The sequence below is a fragment of the Festucalex cinctus genome, chromosome 7, assembly GCF_051991245.1.
Source record: "Festucalex cinctus isolate MCC-2025b chromosome 7, RoL_Fcin_1.0, whole genome shotgun sequence".
NCBI classification, from domain to species: Eukaryota; Metazoa; Chordata; class Actinopteri; order Syngnathiformes; family Syngnathidae; genus Festucalex; species Festucalex cinctus.
Window position 1 is genome coordinate 19,064,779 of NC_135417.1, and position 24,315 is coordinate 19,089,093.

The 24,315-nt window shown below is 40.5% G+C and overlaps 1 protein-coding gene across 5 annotated transcripts in view; it reads left to right on the forward strand.

Moving 5' to 3' along the window:
- Positions 1–24,315, forward strand: part of ncalda (neurocalcin delta a) — a 55,456-nt gene that overhangs the window by 20,026 nt on the left and 11,115 nt on the right. For 3 of the 5 annotated variants that reach the window (XM_077527228.1, XM_077527227.1, XM_077527226.1), the window contains one exon: positions 21,224–21,633. In XM_077527228.1, coding sequence (XP_077383354.1) covers positions 21,256–21,633 — 378 coding nt within the window. In that variant the 5' untranslated portion in view covers positions 21,224–21,255. Of the gene's footprint in view, positions 1–1,330; positions 1,621–21,223; positions 21,634–24,315 lie in introns of those variants that run through there. The other 2 variants (XM_077527224.1, XM_077527225.1) reach the window with 2 other exon arrangements.

Sequence of the window (24,315 nt, forward strand, 5' to 3'; positions counted from 1 at the left end):
ACATATTTTATATTGATGATCTGGTTTTATTTGACCATGCAGGTTTTAGTTTTCACTACTCAACTTAAAGTCTTACATAACCTCATTCCACTCAGCCACAATATTTTCTTACTTCTCACTAGGTCTCGTTCTTTATATTCGCTGCCTAAAATATGTTGAATTACAATCAAGGTTTCACACTTGATGAAGTTTCCTGATTTCTTTTTTTTCACTCAGCTGACTTCAGTTGCAAGTATGCGGACAATAATGTTGTTGCTTAGGCGTGTGTTTCTAACAAAGACACCGTATGAGACTGTTTCCGTTTCAAAGGAACCACTAAATGATTTGCTTTGGAGAGAGAAGTTGTTTTCTCTTCCGGCTAGGCTGTTGCTTCCTGAATTTTCAGCAGAGAGGAATTCCCTCTTGTGCCTGTTACCTACTCTCCTTCCGAATGCCTGCACACGCACACACAGGCAGGCAAGAAAAATGCAGTTCTAAATTGCATTCATTGATGCATTTCATGAACTTTCATTGCCACATCAAGCTTCGAAATGTATAATTTGGAAACACGTAATTGATTTTCAGCAATAATATATTTTTATTCAAAATAGAAACGGAATACTTATACTATACAGATTCTTTTAACCATGATTTTATTTTAGCATTGAACAGGACACTTGGCAGTAATACTATTTATCCAAGCTGCAGGTTCATTTCAATGTTTCACTGTCCATTCTCTCTGCCCTGCATGGCATTCCATCTCATGTCTTTTTGCATGAGTCTTTCACATAGTTTCTCAGTGGGGGGTAGTGTTCACATGGCTGACCTCACCCCACGCTACCCCACCCGCTACCCGGCCTGGCCTCCCCCTTCGCCACATTCGGTTGACCAGCAGATGCTATTCAGATGAATGTCGTCTGACAAAGCTGTTGACTGAGTGGAGGATGGGATAATGAGATGTTTTAGTTTTCTCGTGTAATAGAAATAGAATATGGCCGATGTAATGCACTCTTTCTTTGCACTGTTGTTTATTTTACCACTTGAGAAGTTACTATATGCTCTACATTTCCTGCTCTTCGTTATATGTTACTGTGTTCATAGGGGCAGTTTAAAATGATTTATTTTGGAATCTGAATACAGAAAAGGCCATTTTAGCACCCTTTTTGATTCACGTCTTCTTATCTAACTACACTCAGTGCGTGTGTGCGTGCGTGCACGAGTGTGTTGACCTATTGAAATCATTTCAGAGCAGTGTCCCTGTTGCCATGGCAATGCAGGCTTCTGTGTCTCTTTTCTCTCAGTGTTTCCCCTCCCATTGCATTTCCCCTCCACTCCAGAGTGAGGTCATGTGACTGTGCTGACGTCAAGCTGGAGAGGCATGCAAGAGAGAGAGTTAGCTCGTGTGTATGCGTGTACGTACGTGCGTGCGTGCGTGTGAGTGTGTTTTACAAACCCTCTTGCTTCAACTAGGAGTCTGTGGAAGTCGATGCGTCCGTTTTTCGTTTAGTCCACGTTCTTAAATCTCTTTTTGTTTTCCCGTTACTATTCGTGCCTGTTGCTTCCTCTTCACCCTCCCCAAACTTTAGTGTACAGGGTTGGGTGATGGACTGCTAAACAACTTGTACATCGCTACAAAGTGAGGTAAGCGCCATCTGTATTTGTATGATGCATTTTTTGGAGTGAGCAGTGGTTGCGTCTGGAACCACAACAGAACAACTGAAAAGATTTCTGCTTTTTGTTGCACAGCAAGAAGATTCTTATACTTTCCTATACGTGAGGGTGGGTGAAGGCTTTGAATGCATTAAAAGTGGCTGTAATCCTTGCCTGCTTTTGGTAAATTTGAGACGATGTTATGAAATACCTATAGTGGATTATAAAAGATCTTAGATCAATCCCTGATTACAAGACAAGTTGCTTTCTGTCTCAGCAAACACAGCGTATCTTTTTTTCAAACCGCTGCAGAAGTTACGGGGAGGGGGGAGAGCGTATGCGAAGGCGAGTGTGATCATTACGGGGGCTGAGAGTGTTATGTGCTCTCTCGCCACAAGTGATGGGCTGCGCCGCATGGCTTTTCCTCTCCAAGCATTCTCATGTTAGTGGCAGTCGTGGGCCGGAGCTGCTTCTTCTGCCTGCCAGGAGGGGGGCTGAGCAGCTGCCACCTGCCCCCCGCCCCCCTTGGAGAGAATGGGAACGCATGAGCGGCATGGAGTGCATTTCTCATCATTGTGATGTCAATTTGAATATTTCAGATTTCAAAGGCAACTAATAGGGGAAGAGTTCCCCTGAATTTGTCTTGCACGCTGAAGGACCCCTCCTCCCTCTTTTAGATTATCACACACAAAACTACCCGTTTGCTGCACGCCTTAAATAAAAGCATGCCAGCCTACATTTAGCCCAGAGAAGGCGGAAAGCAAGGAGAAACAATTTGACAACTTGTGGTTGCAATCTTCTTATAAAACTCCCCCACTCGTTTCTTTGCTGTGAGACTTTTTTTTAAATCTCTTTCTCTTCATCCCCCTTCATTTTCACCCAGCCCAGACCATGCAGCAGGTTGCGTCTTGTTGAAGATTTACATTTATTTTTACATTTCCCTATTAGAGGAGATTTATGGCTTATAATTGGATGGGTTTGTCCCATAGTAGCCACTTGGCTGCAAACGTTTTTATCACTTAATTGCAGGTAGCAGGTTGTTCAGAATCACCAATTCATGTCAGTATTCTTACCAAGACAATGGACTGAATAAATGCTTCTATTTAAACTACTTAACGTAGTGAAGGAGTTTGCTTTAAATAATACATTTGTGTTCAAGAATAGACCACCACCACGACAGCATACTGTAGCTTTATCAGACATCCTGCACCCTTCTGCAACATGTGTGTGTTTGGGTGTGCATGCATGCGTGAGTCAGTATGATGTAATTTGTGCTGACTTATGTAAATGCAAAATCCAGTTAATGACAATTTTCTTTATAAATTCTTGTAATTAGTCACAACAAGTAATTCAGTATAGAGACGTTAAGATATTTGCTTTAAGAAAAATAAAAAAAATTCTGTTAATACACTAGTATGTACAAATCTGTATCCAAAATTATATCCATCCAGCCATCCATTTTCAGTACCGCTTACTTCCATGCTAAAATATGTTATTGATGAATTTCAAATGTTTTCAAAAGTTTTGCCAACGTCCAACCCCCCCCCCCCCCCCCCCCCAAAAGTCTAGCACATAGTTAGAAAAAAAAGTTGTTGAAATTACTTTAGAATAATTTCTGACTTAATTTAGCTCTTTACACTAATTGTATATAAATTGAGTCAAGATGGTAACACCCTGCAGCGGCTCCTCGAGCGCCCAGGCTTAAGCCCTTATGCAATGACATCAAAGACATTTTTAATGCCATCTCAACAATAGAACTGTGTGTGCGTGTATATAGTATAGCTCGGAGAGAATACAGCATGATTCACTAATTCCGGTCCTCGGGGTCCGGAGTCCTGCAGGTTTGAGATGTTTCCGCCCACTAGCACACCTGATTCATATAATCAGCTCATCAGCATGCCTGATAACGATCCTGAGCTTTAGTATCAGGTGTGTTGGTCGGCGGAACCATCTAAAACCTGCAGGACTCCGGACCTCGAAACCGAAATTGGTGTACCCTAAATTGGTATCATTCAAAGAGAGTTCAATGACAACTATTTAATCAATGTTGAAAACTACTCTCAACAGACTGTAGCTGTGTTGCTCGCACAAACAAAATTGGGGTAAACATAAACTCAGCTAAAGGCTAACGAGTCACCTGTACCCAGAGGTGGGCATTCCGTCAGTACTGACGTATCTCTCAGTCAGCCAAAGCAGCCAGTCTTGATGGACAAGAGAAAGCAAGATGCCTTGTGTTTTTGTTATTAGCCATTTGCCGGCTACCGCGGTTATGCTCAGTGAACATTATTAGCTATTAGCCACAGGCTCACAGTTAGCTTTATGCTCAGTGAATATGTACCTGCTTCAAATTGTGCCTCAGAGTGTGTTTACTATAACGGTGCTCATTTGCAACCCAATAAGGGCAAGAGGAGCACATTGACATGGCTTGTCTACAGTGTAAAAAATCATTCAACAGCAAAGACAATTCAGACCAGTGATACGACAAGCTTAGACAGTCATTATAGAATGAAGTGCACTTTCTAAACCCTTGTATGCCTTAATAGATATTGGCATTTTGCAATTTTAGCCTTTTAAAAAAGGTGTAGCTGAGTGCAAATGCTGCATTTGATTTTCATTTTTACGGATTGTTTATTTTTGTTTTGTATATTTACTACCTCAAAATATAGTTCTGATTACTGATTATTATGTGTTTTTACCTTACACAACCAAAAATGTTGTCATTGTGGCAATTGTATGACATATTCTATTTGTGTTATTTATTTATTTATATGTGGAAAAAGTGATACTTATTTTTTTTTATTATTAATAATGTATTTAATTGATTATTTGCGGTTATGCTAGTAAAAATATTTTTCTATGAATTTTTTCAGGTATTTCTTTTTTTTTATCTTCGTGGTATCGAAAATTGTATTGAGTATCAAGTAATTTCCTGGGTATTGATATCAAGCTTGAAATTTTAGTATCGTGACAACCTCTGCCTATACCATCACTCTTCTGAGCCATCATTCGCTCACTAGAGAATATAAATAGCCTTACTTCACCTGAGGTTATGTAGTTCCAGCGAGATGACGTATTATTCTGCTCTTTGTTTGACGGAAACGTGGCCACAGGACAACATGCCTCACTCGCCCTTTAAGATTGATGGACTACATCTGTTTCGAGTCGACTCTGATGCCTGCTCGGGGAACAAACATTGGGGTGGTGGCTCAACAAAGGTTGCTGCACAAACAGTGACCGTATAGGGAGCCACTGCTCCGAGGAAATAGAGAATTTGATTGTTGGATGACACAGTACTTGCCTCGCGAGTTCACAAATGTGTGAATGACTATCAGTCAGTAGCCGTCACTCCAATTGTCATGAAGTGCTTTAAGAAGCTGATCGTGGCGCAGATCAAAAACGCCATCAACATTGTAGACCCTTCACCACTGATAATTTGCATCTCATAGATGGCCCACACAGCACTCACCCACCTGGATTTCTGTTCTGCCTTCAACACCATCATCCCAGAGAACCTGGTGCAAAAGCTGAGCTTTCTTGGGTCGAGTCCATCACTGCCACTGGGGATCTGGGTCTTGGAATTTCTGACCAACTGATCACAGATTGTCAGGATCCACTACTTCATTTCCTCCTCCATCACCTTAAGCAATGGTCTTCTCCCCCTTGTTTTCACTACAGAGTCCTGACCTATGACCGCTCTGCAAAATTCCTGTCATGTTTTGGTTCCGGGTGTTTGGGTTTTGTTTAGTTTTAGATGTTGTAGTGTTTTCTCCTATGTTCTCCCCACGTCTCGTTATCGTTAACCTTGTCCACCTGCGCGTCTTCCCTTCCCAGTATGTGTGACCAATCAGTGCCCTCAGCCTATTGTGTTTCTCAGGTGTGTCGTTAGTGTTTCGTTAGTGTTAGTGTATTTAGTCAGTGGTGTTTGTTCGCACGGTCTTGTCGAGTTGTGTTGGTGTCGTTCCCCACGCCTTGCCAAGCTTGCCCACGCCTTGCCAAGTCTCTCCACGTCCCAGCCAACTCTCTCCACGTCCCAGCCAAGTCTATCTTCGTCCCAGCCAAGTCTATCTACGTCCCAGCCAAGTCTATCTACGTCCCAGACAAGTCTATCTACGTCCCAGACAAGTCTCTCCACGTCCCAGACAAGTCTCTCCATGTCCCAGCCAAGTCGCTCCACGTCCCAGCCAAGTCTCTCCACATCCCAGCCAAGTCGCTCCACGTCCCAGCCAAGTCGCTCCACGTCCCAGCCAAGTCTATCCACATCCCAGCCAAGTCGCTCCACGTCCCAGCCAAGTCGCTCCACGTCCCAGCCAAGTCGCTCCACGTACCAGCCAAGTCTATCTTCGTCCCAGCCAAGTCTATCTACGTCCCAGCCAAGTCTATCTACGTCCCAGCCAAGTCTCTCCACGTCCCAGCCAAGTCTCTCCATGTCCCAGCCAAGTCTCTCCATGTCCCAGCCAAGTCGCTCCACGTCCCAGCCAAGTCTCTCCACATCCCAGCCAAGTCGCTCTACGTCCCAGCCAAGTCTCTCCACATCCAGCCAAGTCGCTCCACGTCCCAGCCAAGTCTCTCCACATCCCAGCCAAGTTGCTCCACGTCCCAGCCAAGTCTTTCCACATCCCAGCCAAGTCTTTCCACATCCCAGCCGTCGCTCCACGTCCCAGCCAAGTCTCTCCACATCCCAGCCAAGTCGCTCCACGTCCCAGCCAAGTCTATCTTCGTCCCAGCCAAGTCTATCTACGTCCCAGCCAAGTCTATCTACGTCCCAGACAAGTCTCTCCACGTCCCAGCCAAGTCTCTCCATGTCCCAGCCAAGTCGCTCCACGTCCCAGCCAAGTCTCTCCACATCCCAGCCAAGTCGCTCCACGTCCCAGCCAAGTCGCTCCACGTCCCAGCCAAGTCGCTCCACGTACCAGCCAAGTCTATCTTCGTCCCAGCCAAGTCTATCTACGTCCCAGCCAAGTCTATCTACGTCCCAGCCAAGTCTCTCCACGTCCCAGCCAAGTCTCTCCATGTCCCAGCCAAGTCGCTCCACGTCCCCGCCAAGTCTCTCCACATCCCAGCCAAGTCGCTCTACGTCCCAGCCAAGTCTCTCCACATCCAGCCAAGTCGCTCCACGTCCCAGCCAAGTCTCTCCACATCCCAGCCAAGTCGCTCCACGTCCCAGCCAAGTCTTTCCACATCCCAGCCAAGTCTTTCCACATCCCAGCCGTCGCTCCACGTCCCAGCCAAGTCTCTCCACATCCCAGCCAAGTCGCTCCACGTCCCAGCCAAGTCTATCCACATCCCAGCCAAGTCGCTTCACGTCCCAGCCAAGTCGCTTCACGTCCCAGCCAAGTCACTTCACGTCCCAGCCAAGTCACTTCACGTCCCAGCCAAGTCGCTCCACGTCCCAGCCAAGTCGCTCCACGTCCCAGCCAAGTCGCTCCACGTCCCAGCCAAGTCGCTCCACGTCCCAGCCAAGTCGCTCCACGTCCCAGCCAAGTCTAGTATCCACGTCCCAGCCAAGACTCTCCACGTTCCAGCCAATTTTTTCCACATCTCAGCCAAGTCGCTCCACGTTCAGTCCAGTCATGGCTACCTGCTTCCCCTTGTCCAGTCTGGTCTAGGCAATCGGTTCTCTCACGTTCCGTCCAGTCTGTTACTTGGTTTTTGTAAATAAAGTTCCTCACATTGCCCTTCCTGTTTGTCTCCCTGTAATGTTTCTCCGCCATTGGGTCTAACTCCACTCACACACTCGCACCTCCAACCGTTGTGACAATTCCAGAGTTGTCATATAGTGAAGTTTGTGTATGATACCGCGGTAACAAACTTTGCATTAATTTGAATAAGATCATTCCGATAGACAGAAGACTCTCTGCTTCATCAAGCACACCCTCTTTCATCTCCTCCCCTCACGCAGGAAACTACACTTTTTGGTTGGTGTAAGCCAACCAACATTTTTAGTTTAAAAACAACAAAAGCTTACTGTAGGTTTATCAGTTTTTCCAATAATTTATGGGTTAGACCCCCCCAAACGCATTTATAAAGGCCATCATAAGTAAGTGGATTTTCGCTGTTCATTTGTTGGCCCAGACTGTTTCCCCTGTTAATATTGGGAGTCTGCTGTATTTTATACGTGGAAACTTAACTAACAGGAAGTGAATGGCAACCTCGTGACACATGACGTAGCATGATGCAGATCTGCAACATGTACTGTAAATACGGTTTGGTTGGTGCTACATTTACTGAAGTTGAACTCCTGAAATTATATCAAGAAAAACGCCACAAGTTCATCTGAACTTCTTAAGGTCTCTATAACATCCCGTTTTGTACTTAGGAAGGTTCATGTAACACTAGTGGAAACTAACTTGGCGGCAGTTTATGTAACCAGTGATTTATGAGCACAGTCAGGAAGAAAGAGATGGAAAGAAAATGTGTGAGAAAGAAAGAAACTTAAAGAGAACAGACTCCATATAACACTATAAGTTAACCGCTGGTGTCATTATGTAAAAAGAACAAATCACTCGAGACTTCAATGACAAATGTTTAATATGAAGGTGATTTGAGTCCGAACTGAACGTCTATAATGCAAGACGCTAGTCATAAATGTACATTCAGGTGTAGTAGTGTGATCCACTCTTTTTTTTTTTCTCTCTCTCTCTCTCTCTTTTTTTTTTTTTTTTTTTTTTTTTTTTTTTTTTTTTTTTTTTTTTTTTTTTTTTTACGTAAGAAAAGTAAACGTGGAGTCAAAACCGTCTTTACTCATCTGGGATGGCCATTCAGTTGTGTCAGAAATTACAAAAAAATAAAATAAAAACAAAACAAAAAAAATCACTTGTACTTAACAATCCATTATTGATCAATCAACACCCCTCATATTGAGACTATTGCAGTGCATTCTACAAATGTCAAAACTTGCTTGTCTGCCATTGTGTGAGTTACTTACTGTTGCTCTTTGTTAACCACACAATTCACTGACCTTTCGTAGTTTCCTTCCTTTGTCAGCAAGGTCATCGTTTTCTTTAAGCACTTTTCGAGCTCAGTGTAGCCACTGAGGCATGTACCATAGGTTGCCAAATAATAAATTATTGTTCACTTTTTGAGACAAGCAGTAGTTGCATCACAAGCTTGCAGTCTTGTTCAACCTCTGAGCTTTTACACATCAACTTCTTGGATGGCAGGCAGGGTTGGCGCTGGGTCACGAAACTTTTTAGCCAAATTGGCTAAACAGTATAAAGCTCTCCTAGCCACATTTTAGTGTAGCTAGCCACGGCATCATATGTTTATGTGGTGGCAGTGCCGCCTAGTTTGCCGCTATTAGTTGCCATTAATAAAAGTGGCAACTGCGCAAAATCGCCAAAGAAGAAAGACATGTGGGTACTTATATATTGTTCCTTGGTTGCATCAGCTTGTCACCGTTTTAGCCCACACAAAAACAACAAAAACAGCAAAAAATAAATAAAAAATGGGACAATTGAGAGGGTGAACAAGTTTCCCGAAATACCTCTGCAATTCTGCACTAAACCAAGTCTTGCAGTCTTTGCATGTTTTTTTTTCCCTTGCAAAATATCAAAATATTTAATGTATTCCCCACCCGCACCCCCACCCGCCCAAAAAAACTAAAAACCTCTAGATGCTTTTTTTACAGGTTGTATAATGTTCAGGAAATGTTGGAGTGTGATTTTCATTAAATATTGTCAATTCATCCGAATGTAGTCATTACTTAAGTACACTTTTTATTTTCCTATATTCAAGTACAGTGTTAATGTTTGAAGTGAACTGTGCATAATGTTGCAGTGGCATAGCTACAATAATAAGTGTATTTTAGGAATAAAACCTCTACCTCATTTTTAAGAACACTTAGGGCCACTATCATATTAAGATGCTGATCGAAATAGTGGAACTTGTAGAGTGGCAATTTTTTTTCTCTGTATAGCCTTATATTTTGCACGTGGAATTTTATTCATACACACAGTAACATTTTGTGATGATTAGTCACTATTAGTAGGCACATATTTCTGACACATGACTGTGAATTGAAACAAAATGGTGATAAGTATCTTTATGCCTTATGATGACAGACATACAGACCCCAATTGAAGATTTTTTTTTTTAGCCACTTGGACATGATTCAGTTCACTTCTACAGTCTGCAGTCTAGTACATAGCAACTATTTAAGGCACAGTGAGTCGTAAAAAAAGTGGGTGAATAAAGGAGGTCCAAGAAATGGCATGTTGGTCATTTAGGCACTTATTTGTATAAACCAGTGATTTTTAAACAACTGCGAGCTTTCCATCAGTGAGTGGCATTAATGTGTAATCAGATATTTACATGCTCCAATCCAATGTAAGCAGAAGAGACTTAGTCTGCCAATAGAAAGTTATGAATGTGTTGACGAAAATGATGCCAAAACTTTCCAAAAGGCTCTTGCAAAAGTATTACTTTGTGAATAGGGAAAAGTGGGCGCCGCTATCCAACAGGGAGAAACAAAAAAACTAACTCGGCTATGTTGTCCACAAAAATGGCATAAAAATTTCTGCCTGGAAACTATAATTAATTATTTTAATTTGTAACCCCCAGAACCATTGTTTGGCCACTTTTGTGTTTACCACACAGACAAGATGTCCGATTTCCAGGGCACAATACTTAAAAATTAAAACTATACCCAAGGTTTTAGTCATCAATGGAAGAATTGATAAGATACATCCGCTTCTAATTAAACACACGTTCTTCAGAGCAGTGTCGCATGTGTTCGCTCTTCCTGCGCTTTCCGAAGGGGCCATCCATGTAATCTACAATTGAGGAGTTATGCATGCACAGTGACGTGTTTATGATGGATGCAAAGGACAGCTGGCCTGCCACAGACTCTTTGTCACGTTGCAATTGGGTTCTTTATAAAGAGGGTCATGGCTCATTTAACTGAAATCCCATTTCAAGTGGGTGCAAACTGCTCAAAGGGGTTGCCTGCAGCTAAAAGATTCCATGCAGGGTGTCACACACTGACGTGGCTCATTTCTAAAGGATAACCCTGCCTGGCCTATAGTCTCTCATGCATTTGCATGACCTATGGGAAGCAGATGTTCTATTTTTAAACGCAGACTGGAATTCCCACGCGCTGAAATGTCATGCTGGACACAAAAAGGAACATAGTGTCTGTTTTGCTACATTCTTGACTATATTTGAAAGTGATACCATTTAGTCAGCTGACCTTGTTCCTGTTCTTAACATAAATTGTTCAAATCACCATCTGATAATCAAAAGATGAAATTATGACCTGACAATTCTACCCGGAAGTTACCTCTAGACTGAAACATGATTAAAGGTAATCAGCCATTTATCTCATGGCCAACTTTTAGCTCAAGACCAATCACCATCTCCAATATAATGTATACATTTTGTTGATGTAAAAGCTAAATAAATAATAAAGCTAGATAATTTTAATGTATGGGTATACTGACTGATAAGGAGGATATTGTCAGTGTTTTTTGTTCAAATGAATTTGGCTTCCATTAGATTTTCTGTTTTAGTAATACTATGCTTACCATTGGAGAGGCATCGATTAATCAACAACTAATCGTTTAATAATTGATAACTTTTTTGATAATGGATTAATCTTTAGAGACCTTGTGTAACTTATAGCAAAAGCATCCAAATCTGCTGGATTTTAGGCTCTCAGCAGTAAATACTCATATTACTGTAGTCTTCCATGAAAGGTAATAAATTTTCTTTGTATTGATAATGAATCAATATAAACAACTGCAAACATCTTCTTTTTTGACATATTATGGACCAAACCAGTAACCGATCGTCATCAATTTAAGTTTGGGCATTTTCTTGCCTGTCAATCTCAAATGTCCTGATTTCTTTACCGAAGCGATGGAAATTAAAACTTGTGTTTTTGTGTCACCAGTCCATTGACAAAATAGTCACAGTTTAATCAATTATTAAAATAATCATTGGTTGCAGCCCAATTATATATATATATATATATATATATATATATATATATATATATATATATATATATATATATATTTAAATTTTAATTTTAATTACAAATTGAGTTTGGCTTAATAAAAATATATTACTGATTTACTGAGTTACCCAGCTTCTCATGGCTTCTACTCCATATCCTTGTAAACTTCTGCTATCAATCTTGGGGAAAAATAACATCATAACTAACTTTGTAATACTTTACAATCCTCCACCCTTGATCCCATTTTCTATTGACCACAATACCATATCTGGTTGGAGGGCTGAGTGCGTCCGACTTACTGTCCAGTCAGTATGATTTCATATAAAATGTTAGCCTTTAATATTTATCCTCCATTTTAGTTCAATTCAATTTTATCAAGGTATCGTCCTGCTTGGCAACAACAATGAAAGCGAACAAGTCACTGCAGGAAAAAAAACATATTGTACATTATTGTACATTAACCACAAATTAAGCACTTTGACACAACTTCATCAAGTATTTGTCGCTATCAGAAGCAAATGCCAAAGCTAATCTGTGCGTCCAACAAAAATCAATGTAACCTTGCTTACCTTTTGGCATTGATGTAGTGTTTCACCATTGTGCACCCACATAGCAAATGAATGGCACTTGTGCTAGGCTGCCACTGATTATTTTAATCATACACCCCCCCCCGTTCCTTATGGCAGGTGGTGTAACTATAGTCGTATACTAAGAATTCTCTTATACCTCCCTCCCACAGTTGTTCAAAACATGTATGTTAGCATCTGTAGCGCATCTGTTGATATTGCAGCCTCAGTTGTAGCTGGAATTCAAGGATATTTCCATCCGGCTTGAGCAGTTTAGATTGTGTTCATTAGAAAGTGTCTTTCTCTAATATAATCTTTGATGCTTTTGAGTTAGTATTTAATTTACGATTATTATTACCTTATTTTATAGTAAACATCTGCTTTTGTGCATCCATAAACTTTGTTAAGATGGCGTTATGTGGTTAACACACAACAGCTCATAATGCTATGTCAAACTGTTTGTATTTTCAGAAATACTTCATTTAAAAACCTTTCAAACATGTCCTAGTTCCTTGGAGTCATCCTGTCTCCTGACCTCCCCTGATGGGACTTCCGTTCTGTTGGTTATTTTCCGTGATGCTATATCCTGTTTCTATATTTTTCTGCACAGGAAGCAACGCGAGCTCTGGTCCATCCCTGGGGGCGTACTTAATGAGAACCATCTCTAAGCTCAGGCTTTGCCTCCAGACTGCTCTCACTGTCTGCCACAAGGCTTGCAATTTTAGTTATGCGTGTATACTTGCTGTGGTTGTTGTAGTTAAGTCTCGGACTTTAACTTGGCACATTTTGCGTACTACAGATTGTTATGTGTATGAGCAGGTGTTAAGGGCACACTCAAATAATGGTACCAAGCACTCTTGACATCTTAAGTTGTGTTCCTTTCACTAATGTCAGCACTTCCCTGGCAACGCAGTTGGTGGCGGTCAGCCTGACCACAGCATGAGTTGTAATGCATAATAGGCACATGCCTGGTCACCCAAACTGTAAACCTTGCACACCACAAATAACCAAATTAACCAAATATTAGTGCACTTTCATTGTGTATATATTTAATAGTGTGTGCATAAATCTGGATGGGAGAAAAAACAAATGTGTTTTCAAATTAATTGATGATCTATTTTGTATATTCATGGAAAAAGAACGGTTCAAATAAGTGGACTGCAAGCTGCTAATGCAAAGTTTAACTAGAGGAAGCCTTTCTGCAGGAAGCGTTACTATTTAACAGAGGACACTGATTGTGCAGGCAGTTGGATATACCTTTGTGTTTCATATAGTAAGAAAGGGAGTGCCTCAGGGGTCAGTTCTGGAGCCTCTATTATTTATTGTGTACATCAATAACATTGACCAAAAAAAAAATGTAATGCGAAGCGTTATATGCTGATGACACCGCATTGTCATTTGCCCAATTACAACTGGATTATAATTACAGTACTGTACATCTAGAAGAACTTTTATGATTCAAAATGTGTGCTAGATGCAGACTAAACTAAAAGCATGTTCTCAAATGGGGCGGCACGGTGGGGGAGTGGTTAGCACGTCCGCCTCCCAGTTCTGAGGACTCCGGTTCGAGTCCAGGCTCCGGCCTTCCTGGGTGGAGTTTGCATGTTCTCCCCGTGCCCGCGTGGGTCTTCTCCGGGTACTCCGGTCTCCTCCCACATTCCCGACATGCACGGCAGGTTAATTGGGCGCTCCGAATTGTCCCTAGGTGTGCTTGTGAGTGTGGATGGTTGTTCGTCTCTGTGTGCCCTGCGATTGGCTGGCAACCAGTCCAGGGTGTCCCCCGCCTACTGCCCAGAGCCAGCTGAGATAGGCGCCAGCACCCCCCGCGACCCTTGTGAGGAATAAGCGGTCAAGAAAATGGATGGATGGATGTTCTCAAATGTCACAGCTAACGAGGGGTGTGAATTGCCTAGTAGGTTATCTAGCGATTCGATCCGTATCACGATTCATAGGTAATTTGATACAGATTAATCCCGATGCGAATCTTTAAGTCGATTATTGCAATTTTTTTTTTAACTCAAATTTAGAAAATACTAATCAGTACACTGTAAGATTTGCATGATCATGTATGTAACTGAAACTTCAACACTATATTTTTAACAAACAGGTTGCAGTCTGTTTCATGTTTGAACAGCATTAAAATAAAAATAGTAAGGCTTAATGTTCCATTAATATAACATTCTTCCATACTTAATGTGTGAACCCTAACCATAAGTAAGACTTTTTGTTGAAAATTTCCATCAAAAATTGATGTTTAAATACGGATCCGGATGCATACGAGAATTGATACGAGAATTGCGCGCTGTAATATTGCAATATATTGCCAAATCGATTTTTCTTAACACCCCTGCAGGTAAACCATGTTACAGGTGTATAGGCCTTTGGTTGACGAATCTCTCCCTTTCAGTCATATACAGCAGTTGGTTTAAAAAAAAAAAAAAAAAAAAGGTTGAAACTGAAACAGGGGTTTTATTTCTGAAACAAAACCCACCTTTCTTTTGAATCCAAAAAAAGAGGTGGGTTACTTTTATGTCAGTGTTTGATTATTTCTATGTTTTCATACGTGCATATTATCTTGTCTCTGAGTTTGCATGCCCTGGATACTGTGTATCACAGGACTCTGAGGTTCATCACAAATGGTCGTCTTTGTCTCGTGATTTGCATTTATTGGATACTTTGAACGTGACGACTTTTGGATAATTGGGAGACTTACACATCTGTTTGTAGGGGGTTCTGCCTGATTTCTGGGATTTTATGATTGTGGTAAGATTCTAACAAAAGTTTGCCGAAATTAAAATAATTAATGTTTTTGGGTTTTTTTGTTTTTGGCTGTTAACTGTTCGTCTGTAATCTTCTTAATGACCCCGTGGCTGCTTTTGACCAAAAAAACAAAAAACAAAAACAAAACAAGCGCATGTAAATTTCAGACCAAGATCGTAATAAGGATTTTAAACTGATGGGCTAACTACATTATAGTTTATGAAGGCCTCAAGATGTGCTTGAAATATACAGCAACTTGGAACCCCCCCGCCCCCCCCGCCCCCCATCTTCACAAAGAAACCAATGACACATTGTTTTGTGAATGTTTAAACTCACACTTCTCTTCACAGCAAATGTTGAATCATTCCAAACGGTGACCAAAATGTTTGTCAAACCCGATTGTCCTGTCAAGCTGACCAGAGCCACAAAGACATGCACAACAAACTCATCGCTAGCAATATTGGGAATGCAAAGCAGTGAGGAAGCTGAGCCGATTCCGTAATGCTCCAAAATAGTTGTCAAGTGTGACTCAGCTGAGTGGGTGCTGAATCCATCGGAAGGCTTACTGTATCCTTCACACCCTGGCTTTTTTCTTTCACATTGCATCATTTGTGCAGAAAATACAAACACCACTCATCTTTTATAGTATTACTTTATGTTATTTTTTTCTATTGCATCATCTTTTGCGCTGTTTTTAGTGGTGATAAAATTGACTTTGTCGACTTGCTGGTTCCCTCTGTTTCCTGAATCAATGAGGCTTAATCGCCTACTCTTCCTTTTGCAAGGTCTGACTGTTACTATGACAACCTAATGAAGGAGGGACACAATTTAAAGGTATGTTCACCCTTTGTCCAGATATTGCCAAGCCACCAGAGCACATGTGACTAAAACGTAATCGTCCAAGTCTTGGTGAATAGGTGCAAACCCTGTGGTATGGAATTCTTAGCCATTTTTTTTTCCAATATTTTTTTTTCATGCGGTGGGCAAAAAAGTGAGACAACGAGAATTACGTCTGACAAAACGGTCACAATTTAGTCTTCAGAATTTTTCTTTACTGCTCTTGTTATGGATGTGCATCATTCTGCTTCCTTTCTTGGCTCAGCACTCACATTAAATCTGATATATTATCCATCCATCCATTTTCTTGGCTGCTTATTCCTCACAAGGGTCGCGGGGATCTGATATATTATATTGCAGCAAAAGAAACACTTAATGTACTGTATATAGCATTTATAGATTGGAGAATAGTACATTGTACAACCCTATGGCATGTGTGAACGAATAGGCATACTTCTCCATGGGACTTTTTCGGGGCTGAGCATTTCCGTTGTAACCATTTTAAGAACCCTTTTAACTCATTCACTCCCAGCCATTTTCACAGAAGCAGTTCCGTTCGCTCCCGGCTGTTTTACTGGATTTTGGCTGATTTTGCAAGGCCCACAGAATATTGTATTCAATTGCTATAAAAGCATGGAACCTCCCAAAAGAAAGATTAAAGTCTCTTCTTTCATCAGGAAAAAAAAGTATGTTTCTATCTGTTTCCGTTTTGCAGCAATTAGCATTAGAAGAGAGCTAAGTTTCATCAGTTTTCACAAATTATTTAAAATTGTAAGTAATTTAGCTTTTTTTCCTAGATGGCCCTGGTTGATCTCCTTTGTTCTGCTGCCACCTGCTGGCCGTTTGTGTAATAACTACCATTTCTGCAACCGTTCTTTGCGAACGGGAGAGAGACTGCATCAAAGCCTTCTGTATGCTCTAGCATAAAAAACACAAAAAATCGTATAAATACGTCTTTGGGACACTTACAACATTAAAAACAAAACAAAAAAACGTATTTACACGTTATTGGGAGCAAATGAGTTAAGCAGTGGTACTGCAGCGACAATCATCTGGGGCCAAGCGGGTCCTTGTCATCACTGTCATCTGATTGGCCGACAGCAACTTAGCAGGCAACGCCGTGGCACATGCTCATTTCCTTGTTTTTACGAGAGAGGCAGAGGCGCCCGCCGGTCTTCGTCAAAGTCATAAAAATACAGTATAGACAATAAATATAATAATATTTTACGACAACCCTGAACTATATTTACAATTTAAACGGTACTTGTGGAAGGATTTATAATGTTTATCGTTTATAAAAAAAAATTGCGAGTACACTGCTTGCTTGGTCGAGTGTTCCCATTCACTTGAATGAGAGCTCGAGCCGCAGTTACATGAATGAGGCTCAGCTCTCCATTCTGAAATAGCGCAGGCGGCCAGCTTTGCGAGCCGGTCGTGGAATCAAGATCTCAATATTTAACCCATGGTGATGCATATGAAATTGTAAATACGGTTCAAAGTTGGCGCAAGGCAGAGTCAGACTGCGGGTGTGCAAGCTTGGACAGTTCAAATGATCACGCCCCCATTCCGCGGCGCGTTTGTTGTAATGGTAACGCAATGACGGCCATGTAGTGTCGTTCCGTGTGGTGTGGTGTGATAGCGTGCTGTGCAGGGCTAATGGAAAAGCGGCATTAGCAAGTGTTGCTGTATATTTCAAGCACATCTTGAGTTCCTCTATACTCAAGGTTGGGGGTTTTTGGTCCAGAAAGTTAAAACCCTGCTTCTACTTAAATGGCAGGTGAACGAGACCTGTTGAGTAGAAGCACCTGTGGCTAAAGTCAAACTGTTTCAGTTTGTTCTCACTGGAGCTGGATTCCCTAACCCTGTCTATACTATAAAAACATGTAAAATCTTTTGCTTAAAAAAAACAAAAAAACAACACAATATTGTGTGGTGCGAAAGCTGAGATGTGATCGATGAATTCACTGTCCGTACCTAAATTTAGCCCTGAAAGTAAAAAGTACAGTACAATGATGGTGCTGTTTTAAAGCTCACTGTTCTCGTAGCATTCAGTGTGCAGTCACTGGCGTGGCTTGCTAATGCTGCAAAAGCTAACGTTCTTAGCAAGCACAGTAATGTAGCTACACAGCATGGCTTTTTTTTTTTTCGTCACTGAAGCATTTAGTTTTGATGTTTCTCACATTGTAGAGCCTTTTTTCATTTCAGCTGTCACAAGGATTGTATTCATCACAATAGGCTACCTGCTACTCACCTCACGTACCTGCACCCACATATCGCCTACACACGCACACACCCCGACACACACATCACGCAGTCCCAGCCTCTTTTAACTGGGAGTAAAGTGTGCATCCATGTATAAGTGGATGGACAGTGGATGTCAGTGCATTCAGCCAGAAAGCTCATCAATGGTTATGTGATGTGGACAGTATGTTGCTATGGTAACTGCTATTTATAAAAAAAAAAAAAAAAAAAAAAAAAAGATTTCTAAGAGAGTGTAGGTTGCAGTAAAGGGGCTAAAGTGTATGGAAAAGGTACGAGGGAAAAAAAAAAAAAAAGGCCTTATGTATTCCACTTTGTTCTTGTGTTGTTTTGGAGGTGTACTATAATGAAGTTTCCAGTCAATAAATTCATTTGGTTGCATTTAATTTCTTCCCACATTGTGAAAATAACATGACATAGCATGTGTGACTTTATTACAGTCGAATCCTAAAATTGCAATAGTCTTTTCTAGGGTGCTGGTCAACCTCCAATTTCTGGAGTCAGCTCTTGCCTTATTCATGCTTTCATGCAGGCTGAGCTGAAGTGAGGTGAAGTTTTATGCTACGGTTAAACCAAACGTGAAATGTTTCTTTATTTTTTTTTTATTGGGTTTGACTGTAGTATTATTCAATGTCATGCATACTTACAGTTCAACCCCCAACTGTTTGTGTTTTATTTTAGTGTGAGTCCAGGAATTGAACGACAATTTTCCAATTAATGTACTATGACTCTAACATCCTCAGCCAACAGTAAACACCTACCATTATTATCACATCCTTAAATTATCATATTAACCGGTGAATCTGCAAATGTGAGCACTTACGTCATGCTATCTTCCTTCTTTTATTACAGTCTAACTGGCAATTTGATTTACGTTTTGATTTGAAGCATCGTGATTGATTTAGCAGGTACGTTTCTGTTAACAAGTATTTGTCAAAGAAATAAAAGTGTCCTGTTCTGATCTACTACCCGTACTTTATCAGCTCTGCGATGACATTACATTTTCCCTTGTAACATTGGAAGCTATTTCACCAACAAAAACATTACCATGTTTGGCTGCTTAGCATGCACTTCGACAAACAGTAAATTTCCCTTTTGATGTTGCTTTCGAGAAGGACTAACAGATGTGTTTGGCAAATATGCAACTATCTCTGGGTGCATTGGCTTGGATTTTATGTGTAAGTTTTTCTGAATTAAGATCACAATAGACCGACATGCTACTATGTAAGCCTCAGGCTAACAAATTGGGAGAAATATTCCAGGTGAACCTTGTGTATTCCACTAGGTGGTGATGACCTCATCAGAAAGTTTTAACACTTCAATGTTCTTTGACAGCCATACTATCCTCCCTGTTGTGCATGAACATTTGGCTTCTGCCTTTTACAAACAGCAAGCTTGTCCCAAGTTCACAGTTCAACACACAATCTTCAGTTCCCCATTCTACAAATGGGTGTCTCTTACTGTGAGTCAACATCAGGAAATGGTGCAAAAGGGCTAGCTCAAACGTGCCAGGAATCCTTTGCTGTCACATTTGTAACCCTTGTAGTGGCTGATCATGCTAGTCAGTGACCGTGTGAAACTATGCTGCGGACTGGCGCCAACATTTATTTTGTCCCATTGCCTCAATACCACAGCTACTGTGGCATTCTGTACAGAGGTGGCTACAGTAGTCAAACATTGTACTCACTGTTACTTGAGAATTATATGACTCAAGTTAAAGGAAGATGTAGGCTCGCCTGCAGGCAGAGCCCCATGAGTCGTTGTGTGAATTATGAACCTGACTTCCAGAATCAATCGAAACCGGCACTCCAGTTTATAGCCTGCCTTTAACTCAAATCGACTGGCATCGGCTAGAGAAAGGATAAGCAGTGTAGAAAATGGATGGGGAGACCTGTCGGCAAAGTAAATAAAAGTTTTTTCCTGATGATGACAGGTTGGATTCTTGGACAAAGTATTCCAAATGAATCACCGGTAATCTCAATTGGGAACATCTTTTTTGACTATTTATACAATGTAACAAGACACAACCCAGGACTGTATTAAGGCTATTATCAAGATGAAAGTAGCTTCTGGAAGACTTGTTTGGATTATATAGAGCCAATTAAATCTCTTTTTCCCTCCATCAAACAGCTGGCCTGTAAGGTACACAGACTCATCCTCCCTAAGAAAACTGTGGAGTTGGTGCTTTCCAACACTCAATATATGATAAGCAAAACATTTCGGCATGCAGCTCACTTGAAAGTTAGCCTACTCTTACAAAAGAGTTTATTTGCATTTTGTAGTAGTTTTAAGGCCATTACTATAGATTGTATAAAGGTCTAAGAGTATTTGGGACGTATCTTGTCATTAAAGACTGTACTCACTATACCCACCCAGAGAGCAAAAGCCTTTCTCTGTAAATGCCAATGTGGTAGTATAGTATGTCTGCAAGGCATTAGAGCGGTTGATCCGTCCATATTTATGTCATAAAGTAAGATGGCCATAATTCATTTCAATTCTGTTGGACAACATATGAATGGTTGCTAATAAATGTAAATGTTTCACATTGTTCTGAACACATCACTGCAAACTACATGACTAAAATCTATCCAATTAAAGATTGGCATGACAAATACAACACGTACTTCTGTCGAATTTTCTGAAAGTGTCTCATTAATTGTCTTAATTCTCAGTGGTGTTATGTTAAAATACAATTTTCTTCTGTCTGACTTTTTTCATGTAAACCTAAACCTCCATGTATGCCCGAGTTTAGTGTGTGTCAAGAGATTTTATAGGCTGTTTAAGCTCATGTTGGGCATATGGTGCTAAGTGTACTCTGTACACAGAACTAGTTTCCATGTAATGCTCCATTGGTTTGTAAAATCAAATAAAAAAAGGAGGGAGTGATATCTTTCCTGTTAAATGCAGTCGCGAGTAATACATACACATATAGATGCATACAGTACATGTGATTGGTTCAATTCTCCTGTGCCATTTAGTCATCTCTCTGTCTTAACTTAATTTTAGCAAATATCTCTTCTGCAATGTCATTCAAATTTACTCTTTTGGCACACCTTACTTTGCTTACATGGTTGTTTAAAATGCAAACAAGACTTCCCAGCACATGAGTCTGCCTCATATAAAACTGGGATCAAGGAAATCAATTCACATGTCAAAGCTCTGTGTTGATATCATTTGCATCAGAAAATTAGAGCTCTTCATTTTCTCTGTCCTCCAGCAGTGAGTCTACTACTCTAAGGACTGCCAGACATGGGGAAGCAGAACAGCAAGCTTCGTCCTGAGGTGATGCAGGACCTCCTGGAGAGCACCGACTTCACCGAGCACGAGATCCAGGAGTGGTACAAAGGCTTTTTGCGGGATTGCCCCAGTGGGAACCTGTCCATGGAGGAGTTTAAGAAGATCTATGGCAACTTTTTCCCTTATGGGGATGCCTCGAAGTTTGCGGAGCATGTCTTTCGCACATTTGATGCTAATGGCGATGGGACAATCGACTTTCGGGAGTTCATTATTGCTCTAAGTGTGACGTCACGAGGCAAGCTGGAGCAGAAGCTAAAATGGGCCTTTAGTATGTATGACCTGGATGGAAATGGATACATCAGTAAATCTGAAATGCTGGAGATTGTACAGGTAAGTCGTCTTTATGTTGTGTATGAGGGCTAAAATACAGAATTTACTTTTTTCATTTGCATTTGTATTTCCAACTCCTATTTCATTGTAGTCTAAGACATAGTTCACCCATGTTAGTCACAACAATGGTTTTAGTAACAGTAAACCACAGTGTCTTATGAGATTAGGAAAAACAATGCTGGTGCTCCAATATACAAATAGGCTATTTTATCTGTGGAAGTGCATTCGATTAACACACTACAAGCAATCATTCATTTGGCTAGGAGAAATCACATGGTTCTACTGCAATGATGAGGCAAGTGTCTTCCATTTTGTCATAAACTTAAATAACCAAATATGGGCTCCTATAAACTGATCCCATATGGGATTAAAAAAGCAATTGTATTTGCTCAAATAATACTGTAGGCAAATGTCCAGGGAATGTTCAAAATATTCCAACTATCTCTCTAAACTGGTTTGGGGGTCCCAAAGGGGAATTGATTGGCAAAGAACTGACTCTTTCACATTCCAGGATTGTTACATGGTGTTTCCTTATATATATATTTTTTTTAAATACAGAAACTTAAAGAAGCAGTGTCTACTCAGCTTTGATCAAGAAACCGAAGGAAAGGAGAGAGCTTAAATGGCATTTCCTGCACTTGAGTTCCAAATGTAAACACCATCACATGTGAGGGTCCTCCCCTGTGGCAGGTTAAACACACTGTAACAGGAGCTAAATGGTCCACTTTGGCTTCATTCGTATGAGATGTGTAATTTTGTGCAGGGGCAGGCTAGACAGGGTTTTGGTATATATATATATATATATTTTTTGCAGATGCACACACCTTGGTGCAGTTAAAAATGGGCATTGTGCGCCATTCTGGGCATGAACACAGCCACATTGATTTGCTGCCAATCAAAGCGGCTCTTCTCATTCCCTTTGAAATTGTCTTTACATGACATGAGAGGTTATCAGCGATTTAAAGTTATTGTGTACTGTAATGTCTTGACGTTGGCACTGGACAACCCAGCATGCCTAGCGGCATTTTGGAAATGGTGTTCAACAATATGCTTAATATTTCTAGTAGTTAGTTAGTTATGAGGTTGTTGTTTTTGTTTCATTTTCTTTGAATGGGGCAGTTCTTTTGTACTTAATCACTATGATGAATTAATTGAAATGATTCGTAGACTGCATTGCTCAGTACTTCATCACTCAGTTCATAACGCATTCCTGAGGTTAATATTTACTCTGCTCACTTAACTAAGGGCCATCTGCATCTCTTCTACAGAGGGTGACTCCACAAATGAGTGCACATACTCCCATACAAATGGCAATGATCGATATGGCATTACACAGTAGAAAACCTTTTTATGTAGCATTCATTTCTGCCCCCGCAGCAATGCCACCCTGCACATGCCAGAAACCGCCACTGAGATGATGTACAGTACATTTATTTGTACTTGAGCCACCAAGCCAACCTCTCTGATTCATTCCCAGAGAAGTAAAAGACAATTCCAAGAAATTCAAATCCATCATGCCTGATATATACAGGACAAAGTTTCAACATTACGTTTGTCTCTCTTTACCAAAGTGACACCGGAACATGTCATTCATATCGCTCTTTTTCCAATATAATTAAACCGTCTCAGGTCTGCGCACTTTCTGTGATATAGTCACACACAAAAACCTTCTTCTCTGGCTATGTAGAGACATTATTAATTAAATAGAATCAGAGGTTATGATGGTTATGTTGATTATGTTGTCAGTCTAACTTTTATTATTGTGGGAACACTACTACTAGTAGTAGTAATTAGTAGTTAACTAATCATATTACTGTTACTACTACTGCTGTTACTACTGTTACTACTACTACTACTTGTAGTAGTAGTAGTAGTAGTAGTAGTAGTAGTAGTAGTAGTAGTAGTAGTAATTAATAGTTAATTACTTTGTAATTTTCATAGCTCATCTTTCAATTTCCTCTATTAGTATTCAGGTATTACCATTTAGCTTAGCATTCAGCTATTAGTATTCAACTTTCAGCATTCCCAAGCAATTTCTCCAGACATTGCACTGTGATTCTTGATTGATGATGAATGGTGAATTACATCACAAATAATAAACATTTGTCCCAGTCTGGTCGAAACTCACCTTGCTCATGTGCTTGTAACACATGCTGCAAACCCATCCGCTTTTGCTACCTAACTACCACCTTTATTAGAAATAAAGAAACAAGCAGACTAGTTTAAAGATACAAAGAAATTGGGAAAAAAATATTCCCAACATAATTATTAATTATTTTGTATATATTACAATTGATCATTAAATTGATTAAATTACTACTTATGTTTCTAACACATAACAGCTAAGATGTCACACTGTCCCCGAACTTTGTTATTGGTAAATTACTTGATAAATGAGTGCCTACACTCATTTGTGTCAAACCTTGGATGCGTTATTTATTGAGCATGATTTATGGTTCAGCAAACGCACACAGGGATGAATTCCAAAGGTATATTTTTATTTATTTATGTTTTTCATTTTTTTTGTAGAGAAACTGAAAATACTTGCTGAGCCTTCCAATACACAGAAGCAGCCAAGAGGGAGCAATGTAATAAAGCGTAACAAAGAACTATTGCAGTTGTTTTGTTTTCCAGTTAGAAGAAAATTCATGTTATTAACTAGGCCTTATTAAATTAATCATT